Source organism: Myotis yumanensis, unplaced genomic scaffold, assembly GCF_028538775.1.
Source record: "Myotis yumanensis isolate MYYU_CA2020_CCGP unplaced genomic scaffold, mMyoYum1.0.hap1 SCAF_7, whole genome shotgun sequence".
NCBI classification, from domain to species: domain Eukaryota; kingdom Metazoa; phylum Chordata; class Mammalia; order Chiroptera; family Vespertilionidae; genus Myotis; species Myotis yumanensis.
Genome location: NW_027223758.1, coordinates 6684965 through 6706565, shown reverse-complemented (window position 1 = coordinate 6706565; position 21601 = coordinate 6684965). Strand labels below are relative to the sequence as shown.

Here is a 21601-nt window from a genome sequence, read left to right as displayed (position 1 = left end):
TCTGTAAACCTTACACAGGCCAGGCAGAGGCGAGAAAAATCCTTGTAACGTCAGTGTTGTTAACTGAAATGGCAGAAAACAAGACAAAACTATAAGTCTAAAGCAGCCGTGGGCAAACTATGGCCCGCGGGCCGGATCCGGCCCGTTTGAAATGAATAAAACTAAAAAAAAAAAAAAAAAAAACCGTACCCTTTTATGTAATGATGTTTACTTTGAATTTATATTAGTTCACACAAACACTCCATCCATGCTTTTGTTCCGGCCCTCCGGTCCAGTTTAAGAACCCATTGTGGCCCTCGAGTCAAAAAGTTTGCCCACCCCTGGTCTAAAGCAACACGTTATCTTAACATAGAACAGGTTGCATGCGCCTTCTTAACGCCTTCACACGCGTCACTCAGGGCCGCGTCCTGCTCAGCGGTCACCTGTGTGGGTGTTGATGTGGTTCCGAAGGAGGGTGGCCGTGCGGAAGGCTTTCAGGCACAGGTGACACTCGTGCGGCCTCTCGTTGGTGTGGGTTTTCACGTGACGGTTTAAGCTCGCCACCCTGGCCGTGGTGAACATGCACAGATCGCAGTGGAAGGCCTGCTCTCTGCCTGCGGGAAGGAGACACAGTTGATGCTTCTGTAACACCTCTTTGTGTTCCAGTTTTTTCTCTTGGGGGTGATGAAGGTACGCTGGGGTTAGACAGTGGCCGTGAGTGCACACACTTGTGAATACGTTAAAAACCCGAAATGAGCTGGGAATTGAGATTTTGGGGGCACAATCTCTTGTTTGAAATATATGAGAAACTACTATATAGCGAGGGTTGCAAATTCAACAGCCGACGGGAACCAGCGGCGGAACTGCTAATCGAGTGACCTGGACCACCGGCCGTGGTGGCAGTGTGACTTTCTAAACCAAGTCACTTCCCAGCCCAGCCACCTGCTGCAGGAGCAAGGAAACAGAGCCAAGTGTTGCCAAATAGGACTTTAAAAAAATGAGGTAAAATTTGAGATTTGGAGGGTGAACTCTTAATTTAAACAAGTAAGAAATTATTTTTTTAAAAAGCCAAACAAATAATTTCGAAGGTCAAATTCATCCTGTGGGCTGCCAAGATTTAATCTCAGTTTTTTTAATTTGTTGTTAATCCTCACCCAAGGGTATTTTTTTCCATTGATTTTTAGAGAGAAAGGGAGAAAGGAGGGGAAGAGAGAGAGAGAAAGAGAGAGAGGGAGAGAAACATTGATGTGAGAGAAACACTTCGATTGGATGCCTCCCACTGGGTCTGGGGATCAAATCTTCAGCCAAGGTACATGTGCTCTTGACCGGGAATCGAACCAGAGACCCTCAGTGCACAGGTGGGTGCTCTAACCACTGAATCACACCAGGGCTCAACCTCAGTTTTAACATAACTTCAAGGTCCTTCCTAATCTCGCCTGATCTCCCTCTTTGAGCACCATCCAGCTTCGTTATGAAGCCACACCCACAGGCCACTTCCTGCTGCCTGGACAGGTGGTCCCCACTGAGTGGTTTCCTAGTTCTTTCCTGGCCTCACCTCACCTCACCTTCCTCTACCCCAGAGGCGCCTCTGCTGCCTTCTCCACATCACTCCTCCTGGACAGGGAGCGGCTGCACACTGGGGAGTGGATCAAAGCCCAACATTCTATGGACATGCACAGCACTTTGCAGGAGCATTTTCTATGCTTTTAAAACATTTGTGTGCAAAATGCAAAACGCTTGGCTCTGATGCACAGTATACAACATCAGTTTAACATTTCTCCCACTTCCTGACATTCTGAGAGCAGCCAAAAGTCAACCACTTAAAACTTCAACAGCAGCCAGTTTTATGCAGGGTCTGTCACACCATGAACCCGCCTACCCTTGGTCTTCTGTTGAGTTTTTGGAGAGCTGGCTGTTTCAACAGGTGGCTGACTAGAAGCAAGATGATCTTCTGTTTCTTGCGCGTTTAAGTTTGAAATTGCCAGAACAACTTCCTGTTCCCGCGTTGCTTCCAGAAGAAAGAACTCGTCTTGCGCTTGCTGGACGCCTCCTTCAGCTGGCAGCGGGTCCTCCTCCGGACTGTCCTCAAGCTAGTAAATAAAAACGAGCGTTCAGACAAAACGACACGTAAATCACAACCCGACTCAACGCTTTGCCTTGATGACACCAAGGAATACATAACGAAAAAGAAAACTAAAGTAGCACATAAGGTTGTCCATGGCAACCAGCATGCTTAAGCGTAATTATTAAGCATCAAGGAGTTTTGGTGGTAAAACAACACTATTTTATTTTTAAAAATATATATTTTATTGATTTTTTTACAGAGACGAAAGGAGAGGGATAGAGAGCTAGAAACATCGATGAAGGAGAAACATCCATCAGCTGCCTCCTGCACACTCCCTACTGGGGACGTGCCTGCAACCATGTACATGCCCTTGACCGGAATTGAACCTGGGACCCTTCAGTCCGCAGGCCGACGCTCTATCCACTGAGCCAAACCGGTCAGGGCAAAACAACACTATTTTAAAAAAGACTGCACAGTGTCACCTCATAGTATTCTAATTGGTGGAACTCTTTTTTAAAAAAATATATATTTTATTGATTTTTTTACAGAGTGGAAGGAAGAGGGGTAGAGAATTAGAAACATCAAAGAAAGAGAAACCTCAATCAGCTGCCTCCTGCACACCCCCTACTGGGGATGTGCCCACAACCAAGGTATATGCCCTTGACCGGAATCGAACCTGGGACCCTTCAGTCCGCAGGCCGTGCTCTATTGACTGAGCCAAACCAGTTAGGGCGGTGGAACTCTTTAAACTCTTAAAAAGAGCACGTGGTCTCCAGGATTTTTCTGGGAATTATTTTAGTGTGGTTCATTTGTCCATACATAATACGGCACAAAAGGCAACCTAAAAAACAGTTTGTTTTGTAAAACTCCACGTGAGGGGTCCGTTTTTTAAAACCAGCCGTACCTTAATCAGTCCAGCGCTTTCGGGCGGGCTCTCCGCACACGGACTGTCCTCAGGGGCCAGGGCCACGCTGTCCTGCAGGACCTGGAGCTGCATGGGCTCCATCGCCTGCAGCGAGTACAGCTCGTCCTGGATGCTGATGGTCACGCACTGGTGCAGGCTCTGCCGGGCCCCCTCCCGCACCCACAGCAGCGAGGGCAACGCGCTGCCCGCCTGCGGCATCATCCCCGGCCCCCCTTCTTGGTGCTGTGGCATCTGACAGCCGACCTCCTGCAGCTCCCCGTCTTCGAAGGTGGGGTACACCGCCTGGAGGGTCAGGATGTGCCTCCCGTCGTCCTCCACGGCGGCGGGCACCAGCTCCTGCTCTCCCTCGGAGATCTGGGTCAGGAGAGCCCCATAGGTGCACTCGGCCTCCACTCCCCTGGGGTTTGGGGGCTCCTTCGCTCTGCGCACGACACCCTCCTGCTCCTCCTCCTGGGCCTTTTCTGGTACCGATTCTAGCTCTTTGATTTTGGTGAATTGCCTGGAAGGGCCCGAGACCTCCGTCCTTGCCATTTTGACTGGCCTGTTTGAGAAAGAAGCAAGCACTCTGTGGGCACACCGAGGTTTGGCCCCAGCAGGCTTTGCGGCTGACCTCAGAGGCTTTAGCCTCACAGGAGTCAGGACTAAGCTGACTCAGTAGAGGCCTAGGAGGGGCTGAGCCTCAGCAGGATAGGCTAAAGCAGGCATTTGTTCAGCACATTCTAGAACCGACAGATTTGGGCTTGAGCAGGTTTTCAGCGAATGCACGACCTAGGACAAGCAAGGTGGCCTGAGCAAGCTTTCCACCATTGCACAGTTCCAGACTGAGCACCATTTGACCCACCCGGGCCTTGGGCCTGGAGTCTTGAGCCCACACCCACTTGGCAGACGGAGCATGCGCACCCCCACTCCCGGCCCCTCCCCGGCCCGGCCCCTCCACACCGCCCAGCCCTCCTTCCCGCCTTCCCGCCTTCCCGCCGCCTCACGCACCTGCCCGCCAGCGGAGCAGCACGTGCTTTGCAGGGGGTCGGCGCCTGGCCCCTGGGTGTGTCCCCAGCCCGGGAGGCGTGGCCTTGGTGCTGGCCCGCCTTCTCCGCCGGTTCCGCCTGGACTGGGGGCTGCAGGCGCTGCCAGCGCAGGTGCGGCTTAGGCTCCAGGATCAAGGAGGATCTAGGATGGAGGACTGCTGTGTGCGCAGGCGCAAGGCGGAAGAGCAGGGGGTGGGGGTGGGGTGCTGGCGTGCAAGGGGCGGAGCCAGGGAGCGGGGCGACTGCTGAGGGGGGTGGTGGAGGGCGGGACCTGAGACCTGGAGGTGCGGGTGATGAGGAGAAATAGAGGGGCCAGCAAGAGCCTGAAAGACCTGGAGGGGGGGGGGTGGATGAGGAGGGCAGGTGGAGGGGGACCTGAGACCTAGGGGGGAGGGGGAGGTCGGAAGTGGAGGGGGACCTGCAGGGGGCGCTGAGAGAGCTGGGGAGGAGGGGGAGAACGGAAGTGGAGGGGGACCTGCAGGGGGCGCTGAGAGAGCTGGGGGGGAGGGGGAGAACGGAAGTGGAGGGGAACCTGCAGGGGGCGCTGAGAGAGCTGGGGGAGAGGGGGAGAACGGAAGTGGAGGGGGACCTGCAGGGGGCGCTGAGAGAGCTGGGGGGAGGGGGAGGTCGGAAGTGGAGGGGGACCTGCAGGGGGCGCTGAGAGAGCTGGGGAGGAGGGGGAGGACGTAAGTGGAGGGGGACCTGCAGGGGGCGCTGAGAGAGCTGGGGGGAGGGGGGAGGACAGAAGTGAGGGGGACCTTCAGGGGGCGCTGAGAGATCTAGGGGGAGGGCAGAAGTGGAGGGGACCTGCAGGGGGCGCTCCCAGTGACAAAATGGGGGGAGTGAAGGGGAGGGAGCACCAATAGGAGTTGGAAATAGGCGGAGGGTGGTTGGACGGGCAGGTGGATGGACTGGGAGCGGGAGGAGGGAACCGTAGGAGGCTCCAGAGACCTGAGCAGGAGATCGGTGGAGTGGGGGGCGGGGGGGGGGGCGGGAGGTGAGGTAGGAGGGTGTCCAAGACATGGGGGGCTGTAAGTCAGCGGAATAAGAGGCGTTGGGGTGGGAAGGGTGCGCTGTGGAGGGGTACGGGGAAGAAGGAGGAAAGTGGGTGGGGATGTCGGCAGAAGAGGGTGGGGAGACGGGAGTGGAGAGGGCCAGTGCGGGAGGGCAAGGGGCCCTGCTGCTGGAAGCCTTTCCCGGTCTTCAGAGGTCATCAGGTTCTCCCCAGAACGCCTCCTGCAGTGGGAGGGGAGGGGAAGTGGCCTGAAGGAGATGCGAGAGAGACTAGAGTCGGGGAGACACAAACTGGAGGGGCCGCACGTGGTGAGTCCCCTCCGCGCCTGCTCTGCGAGGATCAATGAGGATCAATGCTCCCGATGGCCCGGGGCCGGCGGTTCATGCTCCACCAGCTACAGATGCAGGCGTGAGCCGGGGAAGGTGGAAGCACCGCAGTCCCACGCAGAGGCCAGAGCTGTCCCGTCTGTGACAGGGCGGCCTCCACGGCCCCTTCCAGTGGCTCTTCAATGTTATGTCACGTTCTTGTGCATGGGATGCACTCAAGTCTATATTTTTTCATTTTCGATGGCACGAAGGATGGAACCAAATTCCCTTTCAAAAGGAACGCATGTGCCAGCAGCCCTGCCTTTGTTAGCTAGCGGCTCGGCTGGCTGGCTTCCACACGGTCTGGGTTTCCATTACAGTCTATGCATACTATACAGAGATAAATAGTAGAGGGTCAGGGAAAATAGTGTATTGTGATAACTTCTTTTAAATCATTTAGATGAGTTTCTCCGCCCGAACAATCACCACTTATTTAGTGCCTTCTCGCTCTAATGCGCAGGCAGCTAGAAAGTTTGGCCGCCATTTATATAATAAATGTGTGTTTAGAAATTTCAGCTACCGATTAAAAGCGCATTTTTTAAAGCAGGTATAAAGCCAGTGGAAGGAGGGGCATGGAAGGAAAGTGGGGTAGCCCTGGAGGGGAAAACGTAGGGTCTTAGAGAGGAGAGGGGAGAGAGGAGAGAGGAGGAGCAGGCGGGAGGAGAGGGTCCTGAGGGGAGAGGGGGTGCCAGGGATGAGAGACTAGGAATGGCAGGGAAGACAAACCAGCAGTTTTATCTTCCCAGGGAAGCTGAGAGGATAAACTTTGCTCCTATCCTCAAGTTGCACCGAAAATTAAATTTGTTTTCTTTGCTCTTATTAGACATCCTGGGAGTCTCTGAGGGGAGGCCACCTCGGACCCCCTGGGAAGCCCACCGCTGAAGGACGCCTCACCTCGGAGCTGCTGGGACCCTCTTTCGGAAGGTGGAGGTGGGAGACAGCACCAGGAGGGGGCAGTATATAATCTCTTCATAGTGAAAGAAAGAGAAAAGAAACTCGCTCAAACGATGGGAACTGTGATTCAGAGCAACCTCATCTTAAATACTGTGTAGTTTGCTACTTATTATGGTTTCTGTTTGTTTATTGACGCCTGGAGGAACAGACTATGACAAGAATGTTCAAAGGCCCGGGAGGGAGGGCCAGCCCTGCTCTGAGGAGCAGCTGGGTGTCAGGGGCCGGGGGGGGGGGGGGGGGGGGGGGGAGGGGGGTTTCTTGGGGTCTTGCCCTGATCCCCTTTCTTTCCTGCCTCCCTGCACATGGGGAGGGAGAGCTTGGTTTTCACATCCCAGAATCTTCCAGAAACCAACGTCATGGTTTTCTTTTGTTGCTCCGCAGTGATGTTTACCTGAACCACTGAATGGCACCTCTGATCTCTTCGTGTTAAGAGACCTCTCTGGCCCTTTTCACTTTATCCAGCAGTTGTTCATGCACACCGTGGGTGTTTATAGTGAACGCAGGTCTCTTCACTGGGGTGCTCAGACGGCCTTCCTGAATGGTAATCCGGCACCCAGAGTTTCCAGCTTTGACATGGGTGTGTGGTCTCCCAAGATGGACTCGGGCCTGCTTTAAAGTAAAGTTAACCCACAGTAGGCGAGGAGGTCGCCCTGGACTACCCAAGATGTGTGAGTTCTGCCCTAACTGTGTGTCACTACCATCAGCTCAATTCTAAGGAAAAAGAACCGAAAGAGATTTCCTACTTTGTTGACTATTACAGGTGGAGAGTAGACGCCAAGTGCTTCTCTTGCGTGGTTGGTTGGCTCTGCGTTTATTGATATTACCCTGAAACCTGGCTAGCAGCTGGTACGTCCACCGTTACCTAATCCAGCCTTATGTGATAAGTTTGGCTCCTCTAAGTGCCACAGAGATAATTCGTACCCGAAAAGTACATCAACAGCCTGGTTCTTTTGCCTAAAATGATCTTGTTATCACTCTGATTTCAACCAATAGGTTGTAAAGGAGTGTCTGTTTTCCACGTGCCAGTTAGCCTCTGGCAAAGGCTGTTGGATCGTTACACTTTGGACTTTGGTATGAACACAGAGAGCATGTACCTTTACCTAACAGGTGGTTCAGCATGGTTCATGGACTTGGCCACAGGGGCGGGAGGCTGGGGACACATGCACAGGAGAGTTCTTCAAATCAGTAGGAATGGTCATAAGAAGAGGCAGGGTGCCAGCATGGGCATTGGACTCTCAGGTAAAGTGTACCAAGTGTCCCAGAACTCTCTGGAACTTTATCATTATAACCTCTACCTTGTCCTGTTTATCTGTGAAGAAGCATTGAGCAAATAAATAGATAAATATGTAATAAAAGTTTGTTGCATTTAGCTTGATTAAATGGAGTCTGAAAACAAGCACCTCGGGGTGAAAAACCTGAAATTGTGTACTCCAACCTGTTACTGGTAGTTAATTTGGGGGCTGGGGGGCTGCAGGGGACAATGCAAAGGACTTTGCTTTATTCCTTTCAACAGTACATGTAGTGTGTGCAATAGAAAAGCTATCTACATTTTTGTTGTTGGAAAAAAAATCTTGGAGGATCAAAAATCTGAAATAAATTCTGCGGGTCTATGGACTGTGCTCCATCTGTCTCTGTATTCCAAGCTCCTAGCTGCTCTGCAGCCCGAGGAGGCAGCATGCCATGGTGTAAAAGTGGTGCCCAGCTTCCCAGCTGTGTGGCTTTCAATGGGTTACTCACCCTCTCTGAGTCTCCATTTTTCCATTTGTAATGTGGGTCTAATCATAGTACTTCCTAATTTTATTATTGTGAAGAAGAAATGAAACAATCCACTGCAATTGCTTAAAAATCACACAGTGCTTGGGATATAGTGGATGGAAAAGAAATGCTAGCTATTTTATGATTACTCTCACTCAGTTATGCAGCAGTTGTTACTAGTTATAAAGTTATTTAATGTCATTGGGATTCTGGAGGTCTTATGAAATTCACTTTTCAGAATTTTTTTGCTAGTTCTAAAATTAAATCCTCCTAAAAAAAAAAAAAAAAGACATCCCTAAATATCCTGGCACAGAATAGATCAGGTCTTATTTTACAGCTTTATATTTCTCAAGTAGGGTTAGCGTTAGAAAAAGGGCTGAATTTTTATTTTATTTTATTTTATTTTTTATTTTAAAAAATATTATAATAAGTATTACAAAGGGTATTACATATGTGTCCTTCCCCCAACCCCCGCCCTTGACAATCCCCTGCCCTCCCTTACCCCCCAGTGTCTTATGTCCATTAGTTATGCTTATATGCATGCATACAAGTCAAAAGGGCTGAATTTGATGGCATGGCTAGATAATACCAAATTCGGTGCTATTTAGAAGTTGAATTTTACTCCTAAAACCTAAGGGGGTGACGCTTGCTATTGTCCAGTGCTGAGGGCAGTCCGGGATGTCCTGCTTTCTGCCGAAGCTGCCCCTTTCCTGTTCCTGTCGAGGTCAGCGGTCACCCCACATGGGTGGCTTCATGCGCAGTCTCAGTGCCTACCGTCTGTGATCTTTCAGGGACATTATGGGAGGGAGACAGGAGGGTGGGAGTCAGTCTGACATCAGGGTGGGCATGGGGGCACCCAGGGGCTCCTGCCAGAGCCCCCAATGGCACGACAATTCCTTTAACCGGGCTAGCCAAAGGAAGTGTGATCTTTTCCAACTTGGGATGGAAAGCTGGTGATGCTGGACCTAACATGCTGACTTGGAGGGGTTACTTCAGCTCCTTGAGGGTCCATAGATAGAACTTAGGTTATAAACCATTTCAAATGTGCTCAGAACGTGCCCCCTGTGCTCCCAGAGAAAATTTTTCTCACCACCCCGTGCGCCTCGGCTGCAGGAGCGGGCGGCCTGCGGCGGGAGCTCCGAGGAAGGACCGCTTTCTTATGGCTCTAAAGGTCGCCCATGACCCAGCTGAGCCTCCTCTCTCACCCTTGAATGACACGGACATTACTGCAGCCGAAACACTTTTCTTATCAGTTGACTGCTCAGGGAGTGTTTATGTGGAAGCTCTAATGTCGTTATTGTTTTAAACGGCCCGGCTGACGCACGAGGACATTGGTCTTCGGTGTGTTGACCTTGAAAATGTGGTCTAGAAGGAGGCCAACATGCTGATTGTTCCTTTTCACCCTGGTCTGCCATGCTAATCCGAGCCAGCTCTTGCCAGCAGCTTTTCTGACCTGACACCACCTCCCCCAGCCCCGACGCTAGCTGCCCTGGGCATCGTCCTTCCTCATAAATGCCAAACACGTCCATGTTGGGGGTCTCCTCCCTCCAATGTAACCGTGTTTTCTCCAATTTGCTGCCATCTCAAATACTCCCCTCTCCAGCACGTGACTCCTGTCAGCCCCGGCTTCCCTGTCCCTTCTGTCTGAACCTGGGTTTACGTGTTTGCCTGCCTATTGTTAGTTCCTCTCGGGGTGGAGCTCCTGAGGAGCAGGGCTGTCTTCTTGTCCTCGTCCTCAGAGCCGTGCACGTTGCCTGGCACTTGGAGAGTCCAAATGTCAGTGTGCTTTCACGTCGTGTTTTCTGCCGTGAACTGGAGCGAGGGCACCATAGCTGCTCTTGACCTTGACAACAGCCCACACAGCAGACCTAACTCACCACGCTCCGTCTCCTCAGCCTTTATCCCTGCGCAAGCACCTGGCCCTTGCACACCAACTGCCCAGCACATGGAGTTTTCCGGAGTCGAGGCGGAGGCCCTGGAGTTCACGTGTGCCCGCACGCCTTTCAGCACCGCTTGCCTGCCTTCTTCCTCAGAATCTCCTCTGGCCTCTTTCCAGCAACCTGTCAGGAAGTTATAGACTAAGCACTCTTTGGCAATTAGACTGGGCTTCAGTTGTTTTTGAAAGATGAATTTAGAGGTAATTTTCCAATTACCAGCCGTCGTCAAATAAACGGAGACAAAAGACGGCTGGATCTTTCTCTTGGCGTGAACGGTCCTCGTGCCTGCAGGAGCTGGCCGTGGTGTCTTAGTGATGAATGCGGGGAATCAGCAGCTTAAAAACCAATTAGCTTTCCGCTTCTTTTGCTAACGTGGGGCCAGTGCTGGCTGCTCGGGGATGGAGTTCGCACAGGGCCAGCGGGAAGTTGAGCTGGCAGAACTGATGAAAGGCCCGCTCCAAGGGCGTCCGTGTCTCAGCAATATCCAGACCTTCATCTTCATTTGATGGAACACTTCTGAGGCTGATCTGTCAGTTCAGACATGAAGGGGTGATAGCTGTCGACGCCTGTTCTAGGTGCTGACGCCTGAAGGTATCACGGGCATTTTTCACGGGAGCCTTGATCTGCGGGTGGATTTGCTATCTGCCTGTGCATTTGCTATCTGCCTGTGCATTTGCTATCTGCAAAGATGTCGCACTTACCCACACTCATATTTATAAGGTGATAATCGTGGTGTTTTTCTGCCATTGTTTGTGTGACATTTTGCTTTGTTAATGGCTGCACTTTGTCATGGGTCTGACAGGAAGGCCTGGGGGTCACCTTGGAGTATCGTGTTGCACGGGCTCAGGGCCTGAAGGTCCAGACATTTAATTCTGTTAGGACTCTGCTGTGGAACTCACCAAACTCCGAAGGCCCTGTTGTATCAACCAAGGTGCCAATTTCTTAATTTACAACAAAAATACTACCTTTCCAGGGAGACAGACCTCAGCTCTTCCAACCAGGGAGCCCCATTCCTTGTAGCTGCCATGATCGGGTGGAAAGACAGATCTAGTACAGAATCCCAGCTCCACTAATGACCTTTCTGAGCCTCCGTTTCCTCATTTGTAAGACAGTCATCCAGGGAGGTAGTGAAGAACACATATGTGAACTGCTGGGCCCAAGAAGAAACATTGAATGATTTTGATAGGACAGCCAAGTGCAAAGGTGAAGAATATAGACTTTGGAGTCAGCGTGTGGATTCCAATTCCAGCTTCTGCCACACGAATAAGTGGTCCCCTATTTCTGAGATTCAGTGTCCTCATCTACAAATTAGGACTGGAATGCTCTCTAACTCGTGGACTTGTTGTTATATTGAATGATAGGCCATATTGGAAAGCCCATGGCGTGGTGATCACGGCTCCTGGATGTAGTAAGGGCTCGAATGAATGGAATCTGCCGTTATTATTAGGCATGTTCATGGCTGTGGAGGTTAGAAATAAGTAGTAATGGCTATTGTGGCACCACCAGCAACAAAAGCAAAACAGCCAAGAGGTGCACGTTGCTTACTGAGCAGAAAATTGACCCAAGGGGTGGACTGTCCAGGGAATCATGCTGGTGCTATTCACGCTTTGGGCTGAATGATCCTCTTTTTTGGGGGGAACACTAAAAAAGAGGCTGTTCTGTTCATGACAGGGTATTTAGCAGCATCTCTGGCCTCCACCCACTAGATGCCAGTAGCACCACCCCGTTGTGACAATCCAAGATGTCTCTGATCGCACCCTGCTGGAGAAGCGCTGGTCCAGGGGACCCCTCCACCCAGACCACGGAGAAGCCTGTGAGCCTCCACAGCACGCCCGCACCTTTATAAACTCCCACTGGCCCAAGTGTTTTGCTTTGATTCTCCCTTTTCTGGGTTTAATCTAAGCTCTCTTTTGTCCCTTCGATGACAAGTATCAAGTGGTTATTATGAACCACGGGCCTGGAGGATAATCTATTGGAGAACAGGCTCAGCCTCTGTCTAGGAAACAGACCACAGCCCTCCCCTCAGCCCCTCTGGCTGCTCTCTCCTTGCTCCCATGGGTCAAGGCCACTGCGTCCGGAGCAGGATGATTCTTGATCCTGCAGTGACAAGCCTTGGAATGGCTTCTTCTGAGAGCTCAACGTTTTCCCTGTGCGGACGCCCACGCTACTTACTAGCATAATAACGGCTGGGACATGAGTTTACCACACGGGTCACAAATTCCTGTGCAAAATGGGGACCGTGCTCTATCCCCCAACTGGTGCGTGGAGGCAGGTTAACTGAGATTCTGCGGGGTCTTCCCTGGTCTCTCTCCTGTCTAATGTCAACTTTATTCCAAATTGTAGACCAGGCCCCTTGATGTTTACCACAAAGTGGTTTTTAGGGACAGAGCGTCACGTAATGCGTCGAAGCTTCCATTTCCTGCTCTGTTATCCAGTGCCTGTGTCTGTCTGCATTACTGTCCATTTCGAATGCTCCTCGCCCACGGAGCTAGTGCTTCGTGAATCTCTCCATTGTGACCAGAATAGCCGGTCCCATTGTAATTTGGACTCACGTCGGGGAAGGCCTGGCCGAATGATTAAAAGTTCAAATTATTTTCCAATTAAAGAAAGATATTTCATTACTTTCAAAGTGAGCAAGACCCGGGCTAGGCAACTACCTATGACTTTAATAAAAGTCTTTGGGGAACCATTAGGTAAACAGATAGGCATGGCTGGGAGCTTCATTCTGGGAGCTCCGTATTGATCCCTCATTGGAGTCCATGAAGGGTTCCCACCGAGAACTAAGTGCTCACACAAGCCCCTCTCTGCTGAATGTGTTTGAAGCACGTGTGTTCTCACGCCGTTTCAACAGTTACCAGAAATCTTGTTGACACACTGTCAGTTTACTTAGCAGAGGCGCGCTTAAAAGATCCACAAAAGCAAACTTTAACCCGGCCTCTGTCAGAATTCCTAGTAGAGGTACAGAATCGACGAGGTGTGTTTAGCTCCCCACCCCCGTTTGACCTTTGAAAGCGATTATTCTACATTTCTCAGCGATGTCACGTTCAGATCATGCCACTTTTCATAGATGCTTCACGTACTTTCATCTGGGACGACCAGATGTAATGGTGTCCTGTTTTAACTATTGATTTTTTATTGAAAAGCAAAAACTATAAAAAATTTGCTGTGCATTCGCCTGCAGTAGCTCCCTACCTTTTTCTCATCGAGTGGCTGCCGTGCGGTCTGTGCCAAGCTCTCAGGCCTGGACAGACAGCAACAGACCTGGTCAGGCTCAGGGTCTGTCTCTAATGAGCTAGGTTAATTTCTTCAACATTCAGTTTCCTTATTTTTGAATAATCTTCCATTGTCCTACCTATCAGAGTTGTGAAGATTGAGTTTGGAAGCGAGGGAGTCTGAAGACTAAAAGAAATATTTTATATAAACACCTGCCAACAGGGTCTCTTAGATCTGCAGAAGGACGGGTTGGCATAGCAGGGCTCTAGAAGGATCTTTCAGAGAGCGTGCAGAAAGGCAGCCATGCAGAAAGGCGGGAACGCCACGAGGGACAGTTCACAAGACGCGCTGCCATTTAGAGATAATGCCAGGTTGAAGGCAGGAGGTGCAGCGCCTGCTAAGGAGGGCACAGGCGGCCCAGCGACACTTGGTCTCTGGTTATGCCAGGAGGGCTGTGCAGGCAAGATGAGCAGATGGAGAAAGTAGATTGGTGGTTGCCAAGGCGGAGGTGGGACTGGGGAGTGAGTGCTAATGGGTAAGGAGTTTCTTTAGGGGCTGATAAAATGTTCTAAAAGTGATTGGGGTGATGGTTCCACAAATTTGTGAAAATATATGGAAAACCGCTGAGTTCTATACTTGTAAAGAATGAATGTTAGGCTGTGTTAATTGTATCTCAGCAAAGCTGAGAGAGGGAGAGAGAGAGAGAGAGAGAGAGAGAGAGAGAGAGAGAGAGGTTTATGCCTGTAAACACTTGAGGCAGGATTTTAAAAATATCATTATTTCTATTAATAAAAATCCTGCTTCCAGAGACTGAATTGCTGAAAAAATTGGGTTTAGTATCAAGAGACCTGGCTCTAGCGCTTGGACAAGTCCGCCAGCCGCCCCGGGTCCTCATGTAAATGTTAGGGACTTCGGTAAAATGACCCATGTGTTCCGTCCCAGCCCTAAAAGGCCTGCCGTTTCCAATCTGCCATTCCTGTCTGCTTTCTTCCCAAGCATCGCCCCCAAATCCCCCCCTGCCAGCACTCACACTAAGAGAACTTGTTGTGTGGTATGACTGTGGATGTTTTATATGTTGTGTTTCCTTTGAGTCGGGCATCCTTAAAACAAGAAGTTCCCAGTTCTCCTTAAGCTGTCCCATCCGAGTCTAGGAATACTCACACACCCACGCACGGGTCCCAGAACTGTGACCGTTGGCCCATTTTATGTAACCTACCTGTTACATAATCATCAAGTTCAAGTTAGGAGTGTCTTGACTTTTGCCTCGGGTCCAACACCTGCCTGCGGGACTTTTATCACTTTATTTTCCTCCTTGGTTCCTGTTTATCTCTCCTGCTCTTCAAGTCCCTTGAAGACATTAGCACAAACCTCACCTGATTGAACTGATTAGTGGAAAACAAGGCCGTCAGCCTGGGGCTGCCCATAAGACGGTTTTGCAGGGCGATGCGGGCGGCTCTGGCTGGAGCTGACGTCGGCAAGTTAAAGGTGGAGGAGGCTGGTGAGGAGGAAGGCAAGGTTCGAGCTGAATCGCAAGCTCAGGGTCGGACACCAACTAATAAAATAAGTGCATGGTAGTGGCTGCCGGGCAGACAGCGGGCTGACGGGGAAGTGACAATTGAATTGGCGGGGGGCTGAGCAGCAGCGAGGCGAGGCGTGGGCTGGATGGAAAACTAAAGAAACAATAAAAGCCGGCACGGCGGGGAGAGCAGAGGAGGCTGTCACCTTGTCTTAGGAGAAATTAAGAAGCCAGACAAATTATAAGTGTACTTTCATCTGGAGACGTGCTCAGACAGCCCGAGATTGGCCCCCGGGGGGTGGTGAGTGGCGCTGGAGGGCCCTGTGTGCCCGCTCTGCCTCAGCACGGGCCCCGTCGGGACTTGCCGACGTGTGCAGGTGTCGATGAAGTGCAGGGCTGGGTGATGTTTGGGGTGTTGCTGGATGTCCTTGACTTTCCTGTTCAGAGAGGGAATAGAAGATAAAGTAAGGACAGCGACCGTGGGGGAGGGCTCTGTGTGTCCAGCCATGGGCTGCCACAGGTGAGGTCCCTGCCTGCCACATGGCCCTGTGCAGTCAGAGGGGACACTGAGGTGCCTGCCTGAGCGCTCACAGCAAGGACTGTGCTCCTGACCTCTCGCGTCTCCCTTCCCGGGAGTCCACCCCGGGAGTCCTGCAGCCGCCGTGTAAATGGTGAACCGTGCCTCTCACAGGGGCGGCCAGAAGGGGTGCAGCCACGGGAAGGGTTTCCAGGGACACCTAGACTTGGATGACACTCGTGTCCTTTGTCCTGCCACCAGAAAGGAAGTGGGTGGGACCACTCTGAGCACTTCCCCTTCTCCAGCATTTGGTTGCTTCTCCTTCTCTCTGTTGGCACTGGTTTCACTAGGCTCTCCATCAATAATGCCTGAAAGAGCGCGCCTCAGTGTGTCTTGGGAACAAAGGCGCGAAGAACCTGTCCTGTTCAGACAGCTGTGGGCCTAGCCAGGCGGGGCTGGCCAACACCTGCAGCTCAGGTGAGCTCCAGGCTCACGGAGCAGCTCAGTCCTGGTGGCCAGCAAGAGGGGGGCTCCCCAGCCCACACCCAGTCCTGCAAGCCTGCTCGGCCACCGCGGCCTCTGCGGGTTAAGGAGGGATTCAGTATCCTTCTAGAGCAGCGGTTCTCAACCTGTGTGTCGCCACCCCTTTGGCTGTCGAAAGACCCTTTCACAGGGGTCGCCTAAGACCATCCTGCATATCAGATATTTACATGACGATTCATAACAGTAGCAACATTATATTTATGAAGTAGCAACAAAAATAATTTTATGCTTGGGTCACAACATGAGGAACTGTATTTAAAGGGCCAGAAGGTTGAGAACCACTGTTCTAGAGGGTTCTCTCCAGTTCTCAAGTGTCATGACCAAGTGGAGGGAGGAAGGCTGATTTCGACATGGATGCTGGCTTTGCAGCCAGCACACACAGCCTTCCTTGCGCAGGGCCAGCTCCGGGCCCAGCCCCGTCTTTGCCCCCCAGCCCAGGACGTCAGGGAAGCCCCTGGAGTAGGGTTTCGGGGCACATCCTCCCGAAAGGAAACATGCGGCAGACGAAGAAGCTCTGTGGACTGCCCAGCCCCAGCTCATGTTTCATGGGGATAATAGAAGGCATAATTTGTTTTCAGGGTGTAATTTTATTAGCCCTTAATGCAAAAAAGGTAAGATGGATTCCCTAGTATTTTATAATAACTCTATCAATTTTCTGATACCATACTATTATAATAAGCATTTTACCGAACGTGATGAATAGGTAATTGCATTCCTTATCTATTAGCATATCATAATTTACCACCCCAAACTTTGCTCTCATATCCCCTTCATTCTTCTATTTTCACTATTAAAAAACTTTTCAATGTTTTCTAAAGTGGCTCCTTCAGGCTTACGTTGCAGGCTTTCTGCAACAAACCTGTGTTTCTGTTACTGCCTCTCTCTTCAGATCGCAAATTACCCTGAAAGGTTTAGTGAATAAACTAACAAATGAATTAATAACCACCAGAGTAGGTCCCGGGGAAGCAGCGTGTTCAGGGGACTCAGCCGACGTTGAGTGAAGGGTGGCTGACTGTCTTACGATACAAGAACTTCATGTTCCCCCAACTCTCTCCTTCCTGGCTCATAAGAGTGTTCACTGGCAGTTACATAAACAAGCACGAGGGAAATTATTGCCTAATTTCAAAACCATAAATGAATCACTAATATAAAGTGCACCTTTGCTTCATGCTTGTAAGTCTCAGGTGACTCATGGAGCGATGCTGTGCTTTCGGAGATGGGCTCGGAACAGGCTGACCTGCCCGACGGAGGCCCTGGCATCCTCCGGGTGCTGCGTGAATGCAGGTGCCTCTCCGTGTGGGGAGGGTTCACCCAAGCGCCCTCCTCCCCAAATCACAGGCATCAGGGCAGGGCGGGCGTGTGGCCCTGTCCAGCACCGGCAGGTCGAGGAGCCTCCCTGGCTGCCACTCACTACATGCCAGACGTGATTCCCTATGTTTGTGAGCAACCCCAAAGCGCCACACATTTCCAGAGGCTGTCCTGTGGCAGTGGGGGTGAGGGTCCTGCCCCTGGTGGAGAATATGTTCCAGAAGGCGCGGTTCTGCCAAGCTCTCAGCGGTGTGGGCCTGTGTAGCTAAGCGCCCACGTGTGGCTTTTGGCCACTTGGCTAACCTACAACCCATGGAATGTAGTACTGCTGTTTTTTATTCTTGCAAGACACCTGTTTTTGTTTTCTAAAAGAAGAATGATTGTACGAATGGGCTCTGGGCTCTCAGGGAAGGAGAAGGGTAGTGTATCCCATACACATAAAACCTGGAGCTCTCAGTGATCTGCTAGAAGTCTGAACAAGATACAACAGTAGCAGGAGTCTGAGGCCGGGGCATGCGCCTGGGGGTGTCCCTCAGATGCACCAAGGGGAACACTTACTCCTGGCTGAGTCCTCCATGGCCAGTGTTATGACTCTGAGCCTCCATCCTCAATTCCAATGTTGTGAGCAACCTGGCGGTCGATGGCTGTCAGAGCGGGGGCCCTCCCCACCAGCTCCTGAGGCTGAGGTCTGGAGCTGGGAAGCCCGTGTGCTGATCGGTGGTGAAACCAGGGCTGGGCTGGGATCACTCAGCCTTTGGGAACCAAATAATAATTTCCCGGTGCTCAAGACCAGAGAATTCAAGCAAAGGGGTTGCTCAGACAAACTGAATCCACCCGCTATGCCACACACAGTGTTGAGCACGAGGGTCAAGATGGGGTCAGTCATGACCAGGACTGACAAGGTGTTTTGCAGCACCCAGCTCACATTTGAATCAGGGATTCTGGGATTTAACACACAGACAAATGAAAACACGAATGACAACTAGTAATAAATGCCAAGAAGAAAACACGGTGGTGGCCGTGGGTGGGTGGGTGCCAGGAAATGACAAGATGGCCCAGCCATGCACAGACCAGGAGGAGAGCTGCAGGCCGGCAGTGGAGCAGGTGCAAAGGCCCTGTGGTACAAATGAAGGCGGCTCAAGGGTGTGGCTGAGTTTAACTCACAACAGGGAAGCTGAGCATGAAGTTCTGATAAGATCCTTGGAACTCCCAAGGGCTGACTGCAACCTGGTCCCGAGGCCGGAGTCAGCAGGTGGAACAGTTACAAAACGACAGACCAGGGTGTTCAGGATTCTCCTGGCTGCCCATGTGCCTCCCCACACCAGCCTCCCCTCAGAACATCGGCACAGAGTCCGCTCTGTGGACTGCACCCAGATACCTGTTAATAAGTGTCCCAGGCACTGCAGAAAGTGGAATGAAGCGGCAGTGGGCGAGCCAGCAACAAATAAAGACATTTTTTGTTAAAAAAAAAAAAAAAAGCCAGAGATAATAAAGTCCCCATGTTCATGCAAACCTGTTCAGGCCTCGGTTTCCCTTGGAAAGTTAGACTTCATCTCTGACTTGGACTTTTTCTTATTAAAGGAACAGCATGTCACGTGGAACTTTTTTTTGACATGACAATACCTGGGATAATTAGATACGGCAAGAACAATGAGGAGCGAAGTGTTTCTAAGTCTATTCTGAGCGGCTGTTATTCAACCTCAGTGCCTTTCATATGTCACTTGTGGAGTGTTCGTCTGTTTGTAGCGAAGCACAGAACTTTCTCACTGTTCTCCTCCAAGGTTCCCGAGAGCACGTGTGCTCTCTGCATTGAACTGTGGCAAGTGGCTCCAGAATTAAATCTGCTCAAAATCTGTGCTTTGAAAAGCCCGAACAGTGCCCATCAAGGCAGCTCGGACACCCCCTGGGAACTCACGGAGCATGCGCCTCTGGAAAGAAGGTCAGGGAAGTGCTCATTTCAATAATGTGACAGCTCACAAGAAGACATCGGTGAGCATCGCCTTCCATTGTTCCAAGTGCAACAAAGGAAGTCCAAGATTTTCTTTCCCAAAGAATTTATTGTCAGTGGTTCACAGGAGCTCCTTTATATGTGGCCGCCTACTGAATGCGATGACTTAATTTTTCTCTCCATCTTGGCAAATGGAGGTTGCGAGTTTTCATTTTACATAAAGGACACCTGGGATTTGCCGGAGAAAAACAAAGTGTGAAGGCTGCTCCCAAATGCTTCGCGCACGCACCAGGGCCTTCGCCGTGTACCCCTCGAGGCGCTCACGACATGCACAAGGCTCTCCCGTGTTAACAGGAGCCCGTGTGGCGCAACTCGGGGTGTTCTCATGGCTCAAGCTGCTCTGTGCCCCTATTTGATTGACTGTGGATGTCTGTGGCTCTTGATGCACAAAATAATGAGAACACATGGTGGGACTTTGGACAAGTAAACGGCGCAGCTCGGAAAATGCCCGCTCAGGTGCCTTCCATCTGACCCGGCAGTACGTGCTTGGGGCCGGGGAAGCCAGGAGAGAGCAATGAGCCGGTTATGCCTCACACTTAGTCGCATGAATCCGAATCAAGGAGCTGAGAGAGGCGTGGAGAGGGAAGCATGCGGGAAAGTTAAAGAAAATCCGCAGTGATACTGCGTGACTCCGTGGGTGGGGAGTTACCGGGTGGGGACGTTTCTGGGTGGATTTATTGCCTGCACAATGCACTCGGTGCTAGGCACGGTGGCCGGTACGGCTCTGCTCCTGTGTGCGGAACTTGTCTTTCCAGCTTATGTCGGGGGTCTCCCTTCTTCGAGTCCAGCACGGAGAGAGAGATGAACCAGTTCTTTTAAGTAGAGGCGCTGGGGATTTGAGGAAAAAAAGGAAAGAGACAAGACACAAAAATAGAATAAGCTGGGGCCGGGTGTGGTGTCTGTCCTCTGATCAAGGGACAGACAGACTCCGAACCAGAAGGAAATTTTATATATATATATTTGAAGTAACAGGAAGTTACATCACATCTGGGTGGGCCTCGAGTTCCTGGCGACATAATAGGGTCCACCCCCTAGCACCTGGCGGGAAAGGTCAGACTGAGTGACGTCCTAGTCTCTTGACTAGGACCGCCCCAGGGTGTGGCTCTGCCTGCACCCTGAGTTCAGCCGACATATTTAAAAAATGCCTGAATGTGCTAGCCAGCATCCCTCCATACCAGCTGGGTTTGTTTAGTGGGCATTTTCTGAGCACCTATTATGTGCCGGGTGCTGAGGTATGGAGGATGCTGAGAGGAGCGAAAAAACTGACTCCTGGAGGTCGGGGACTTGGCCGTTGCTTTCTTGTCCCCTCCCTCTTGCGCTAGAACTCCCCAGGAGCCAATGGCTGCACGAATTAAAGGATTTGCACCCATAAAGACCAGTGTTTTTCCTTTGGGCGTTTAGCAGCACTAGCTCCATTGTGCAGGCACTGTTTCTAGGTGTTTATTTGGGCGCCAAGCCCGATCCTCTCATCATACTGCCCTACGAAGCAGGTACGGGAATGATCTTCAGTGAACAGAAGGAAACCGAGGAGGGTGTGACTTGATGAAGGCCATGGTCAAGGTAGGGATGGAAGTGTCTGCCTCTGTGACCATGCTTCCATGGGACACGGCCGCCCGGGATGCCAGGGCCCTACCTGCGGTGGAAATGTTGAGCCAAGGCCTGTTTCTGGTGACCTTGGTGGCCAAATAGGATCAAATGCTGCGTGCGGTTGGCTCACCTCTGTACAGAAATTGGTGTCTGAAAGCCCAAACCTCCCACCACTTTTCAGCCCTGGAGCAGGTGGCCCAGCTGCTTGGGGAGAGAGCCCGCGGGGTGGGGAGCTGAGCCAGCCCTGAGCCAGACGCCCGAGCCCTAGACCCTGCCGGTCCTGGTTGCGTCAGCGCTGGCCAGCACACAGGGTGAGAAAGGGGCCTGTTCCATCATGGTTTCCTTACTGCAAGTGGGGGAAGAAGACTTACATAACCTCCGCCGGCTTCTGGCTGAATAGCCACAGGACAGGACTCAGTCTGCTTGAAAACAAGAGTCATGGCGTCCATTGCACCTGAGGGCGCAGAGGTCCTCCAGCCCCTGCTTCCCTTTGTTTTGCTGAAATGCCAGCTGGGTGGCACGGCGCCTCTCCCACCCGGTTGGCTGTGCTTCTCTGGCCTGCAGCCCAGTGCTCACCCCTCAACAATTTTACTTTTTCTTAAATACCCCAAACACCCAACACGAAGGTTTCTTTCCCCCTTGACTGTTTATCTTACTCAGTTGCCTCTTCGAAGCAGTGCAGGTTGGTTTGGCAAAGGGCTCATGAGCTGGCCGCCTTCCCACCAGACCCGGCCCCAGCTCACACGCAGGGTCTTCTCGGTGCGTGGAGATGGGCTTGGCTTCTCGACCAGAGTTTTAGAACATCCGCCCGAGGAGCTCAGTTCCCACTACATTCCCACTTGGAAATATTTCAGGGTCCTATCGCTGAGTTAGGAGCCCCAGCCCCTGA

The 21601-nt window shown here is 51.6% G+C and overlaps 1 protein-coding gene across 1 annotated transcript in view; it reads right to left on the bottom strand.

Annotated features, from left to right (window-relative positions):
- The window catches only part of CTCFL (CCCTC-binding factor like), a 37078-nt gene extending 33578 nt beyond the window's left edge, over positions 1-3500 (bottom strand). Inside the window, exons 1-3 of the mRNA XM_070421377.1 lie at positions 2964-3500; positions 1851-2069; positions 423-585 (exon numbers count right to left, since the gene is read on the bottom strand). Coding sequence (XP_070277478.1) covers positions 423-585; positions 1851-2069; positions 2964-3500 — 919 coding nt within the window. The remainder of the gene's footprint in view (positions 1-422; positions 586-1850; positions 2070-2963) is intronic.
- Positions 3501-21601: the final 18101 nt, after the last annotated feature.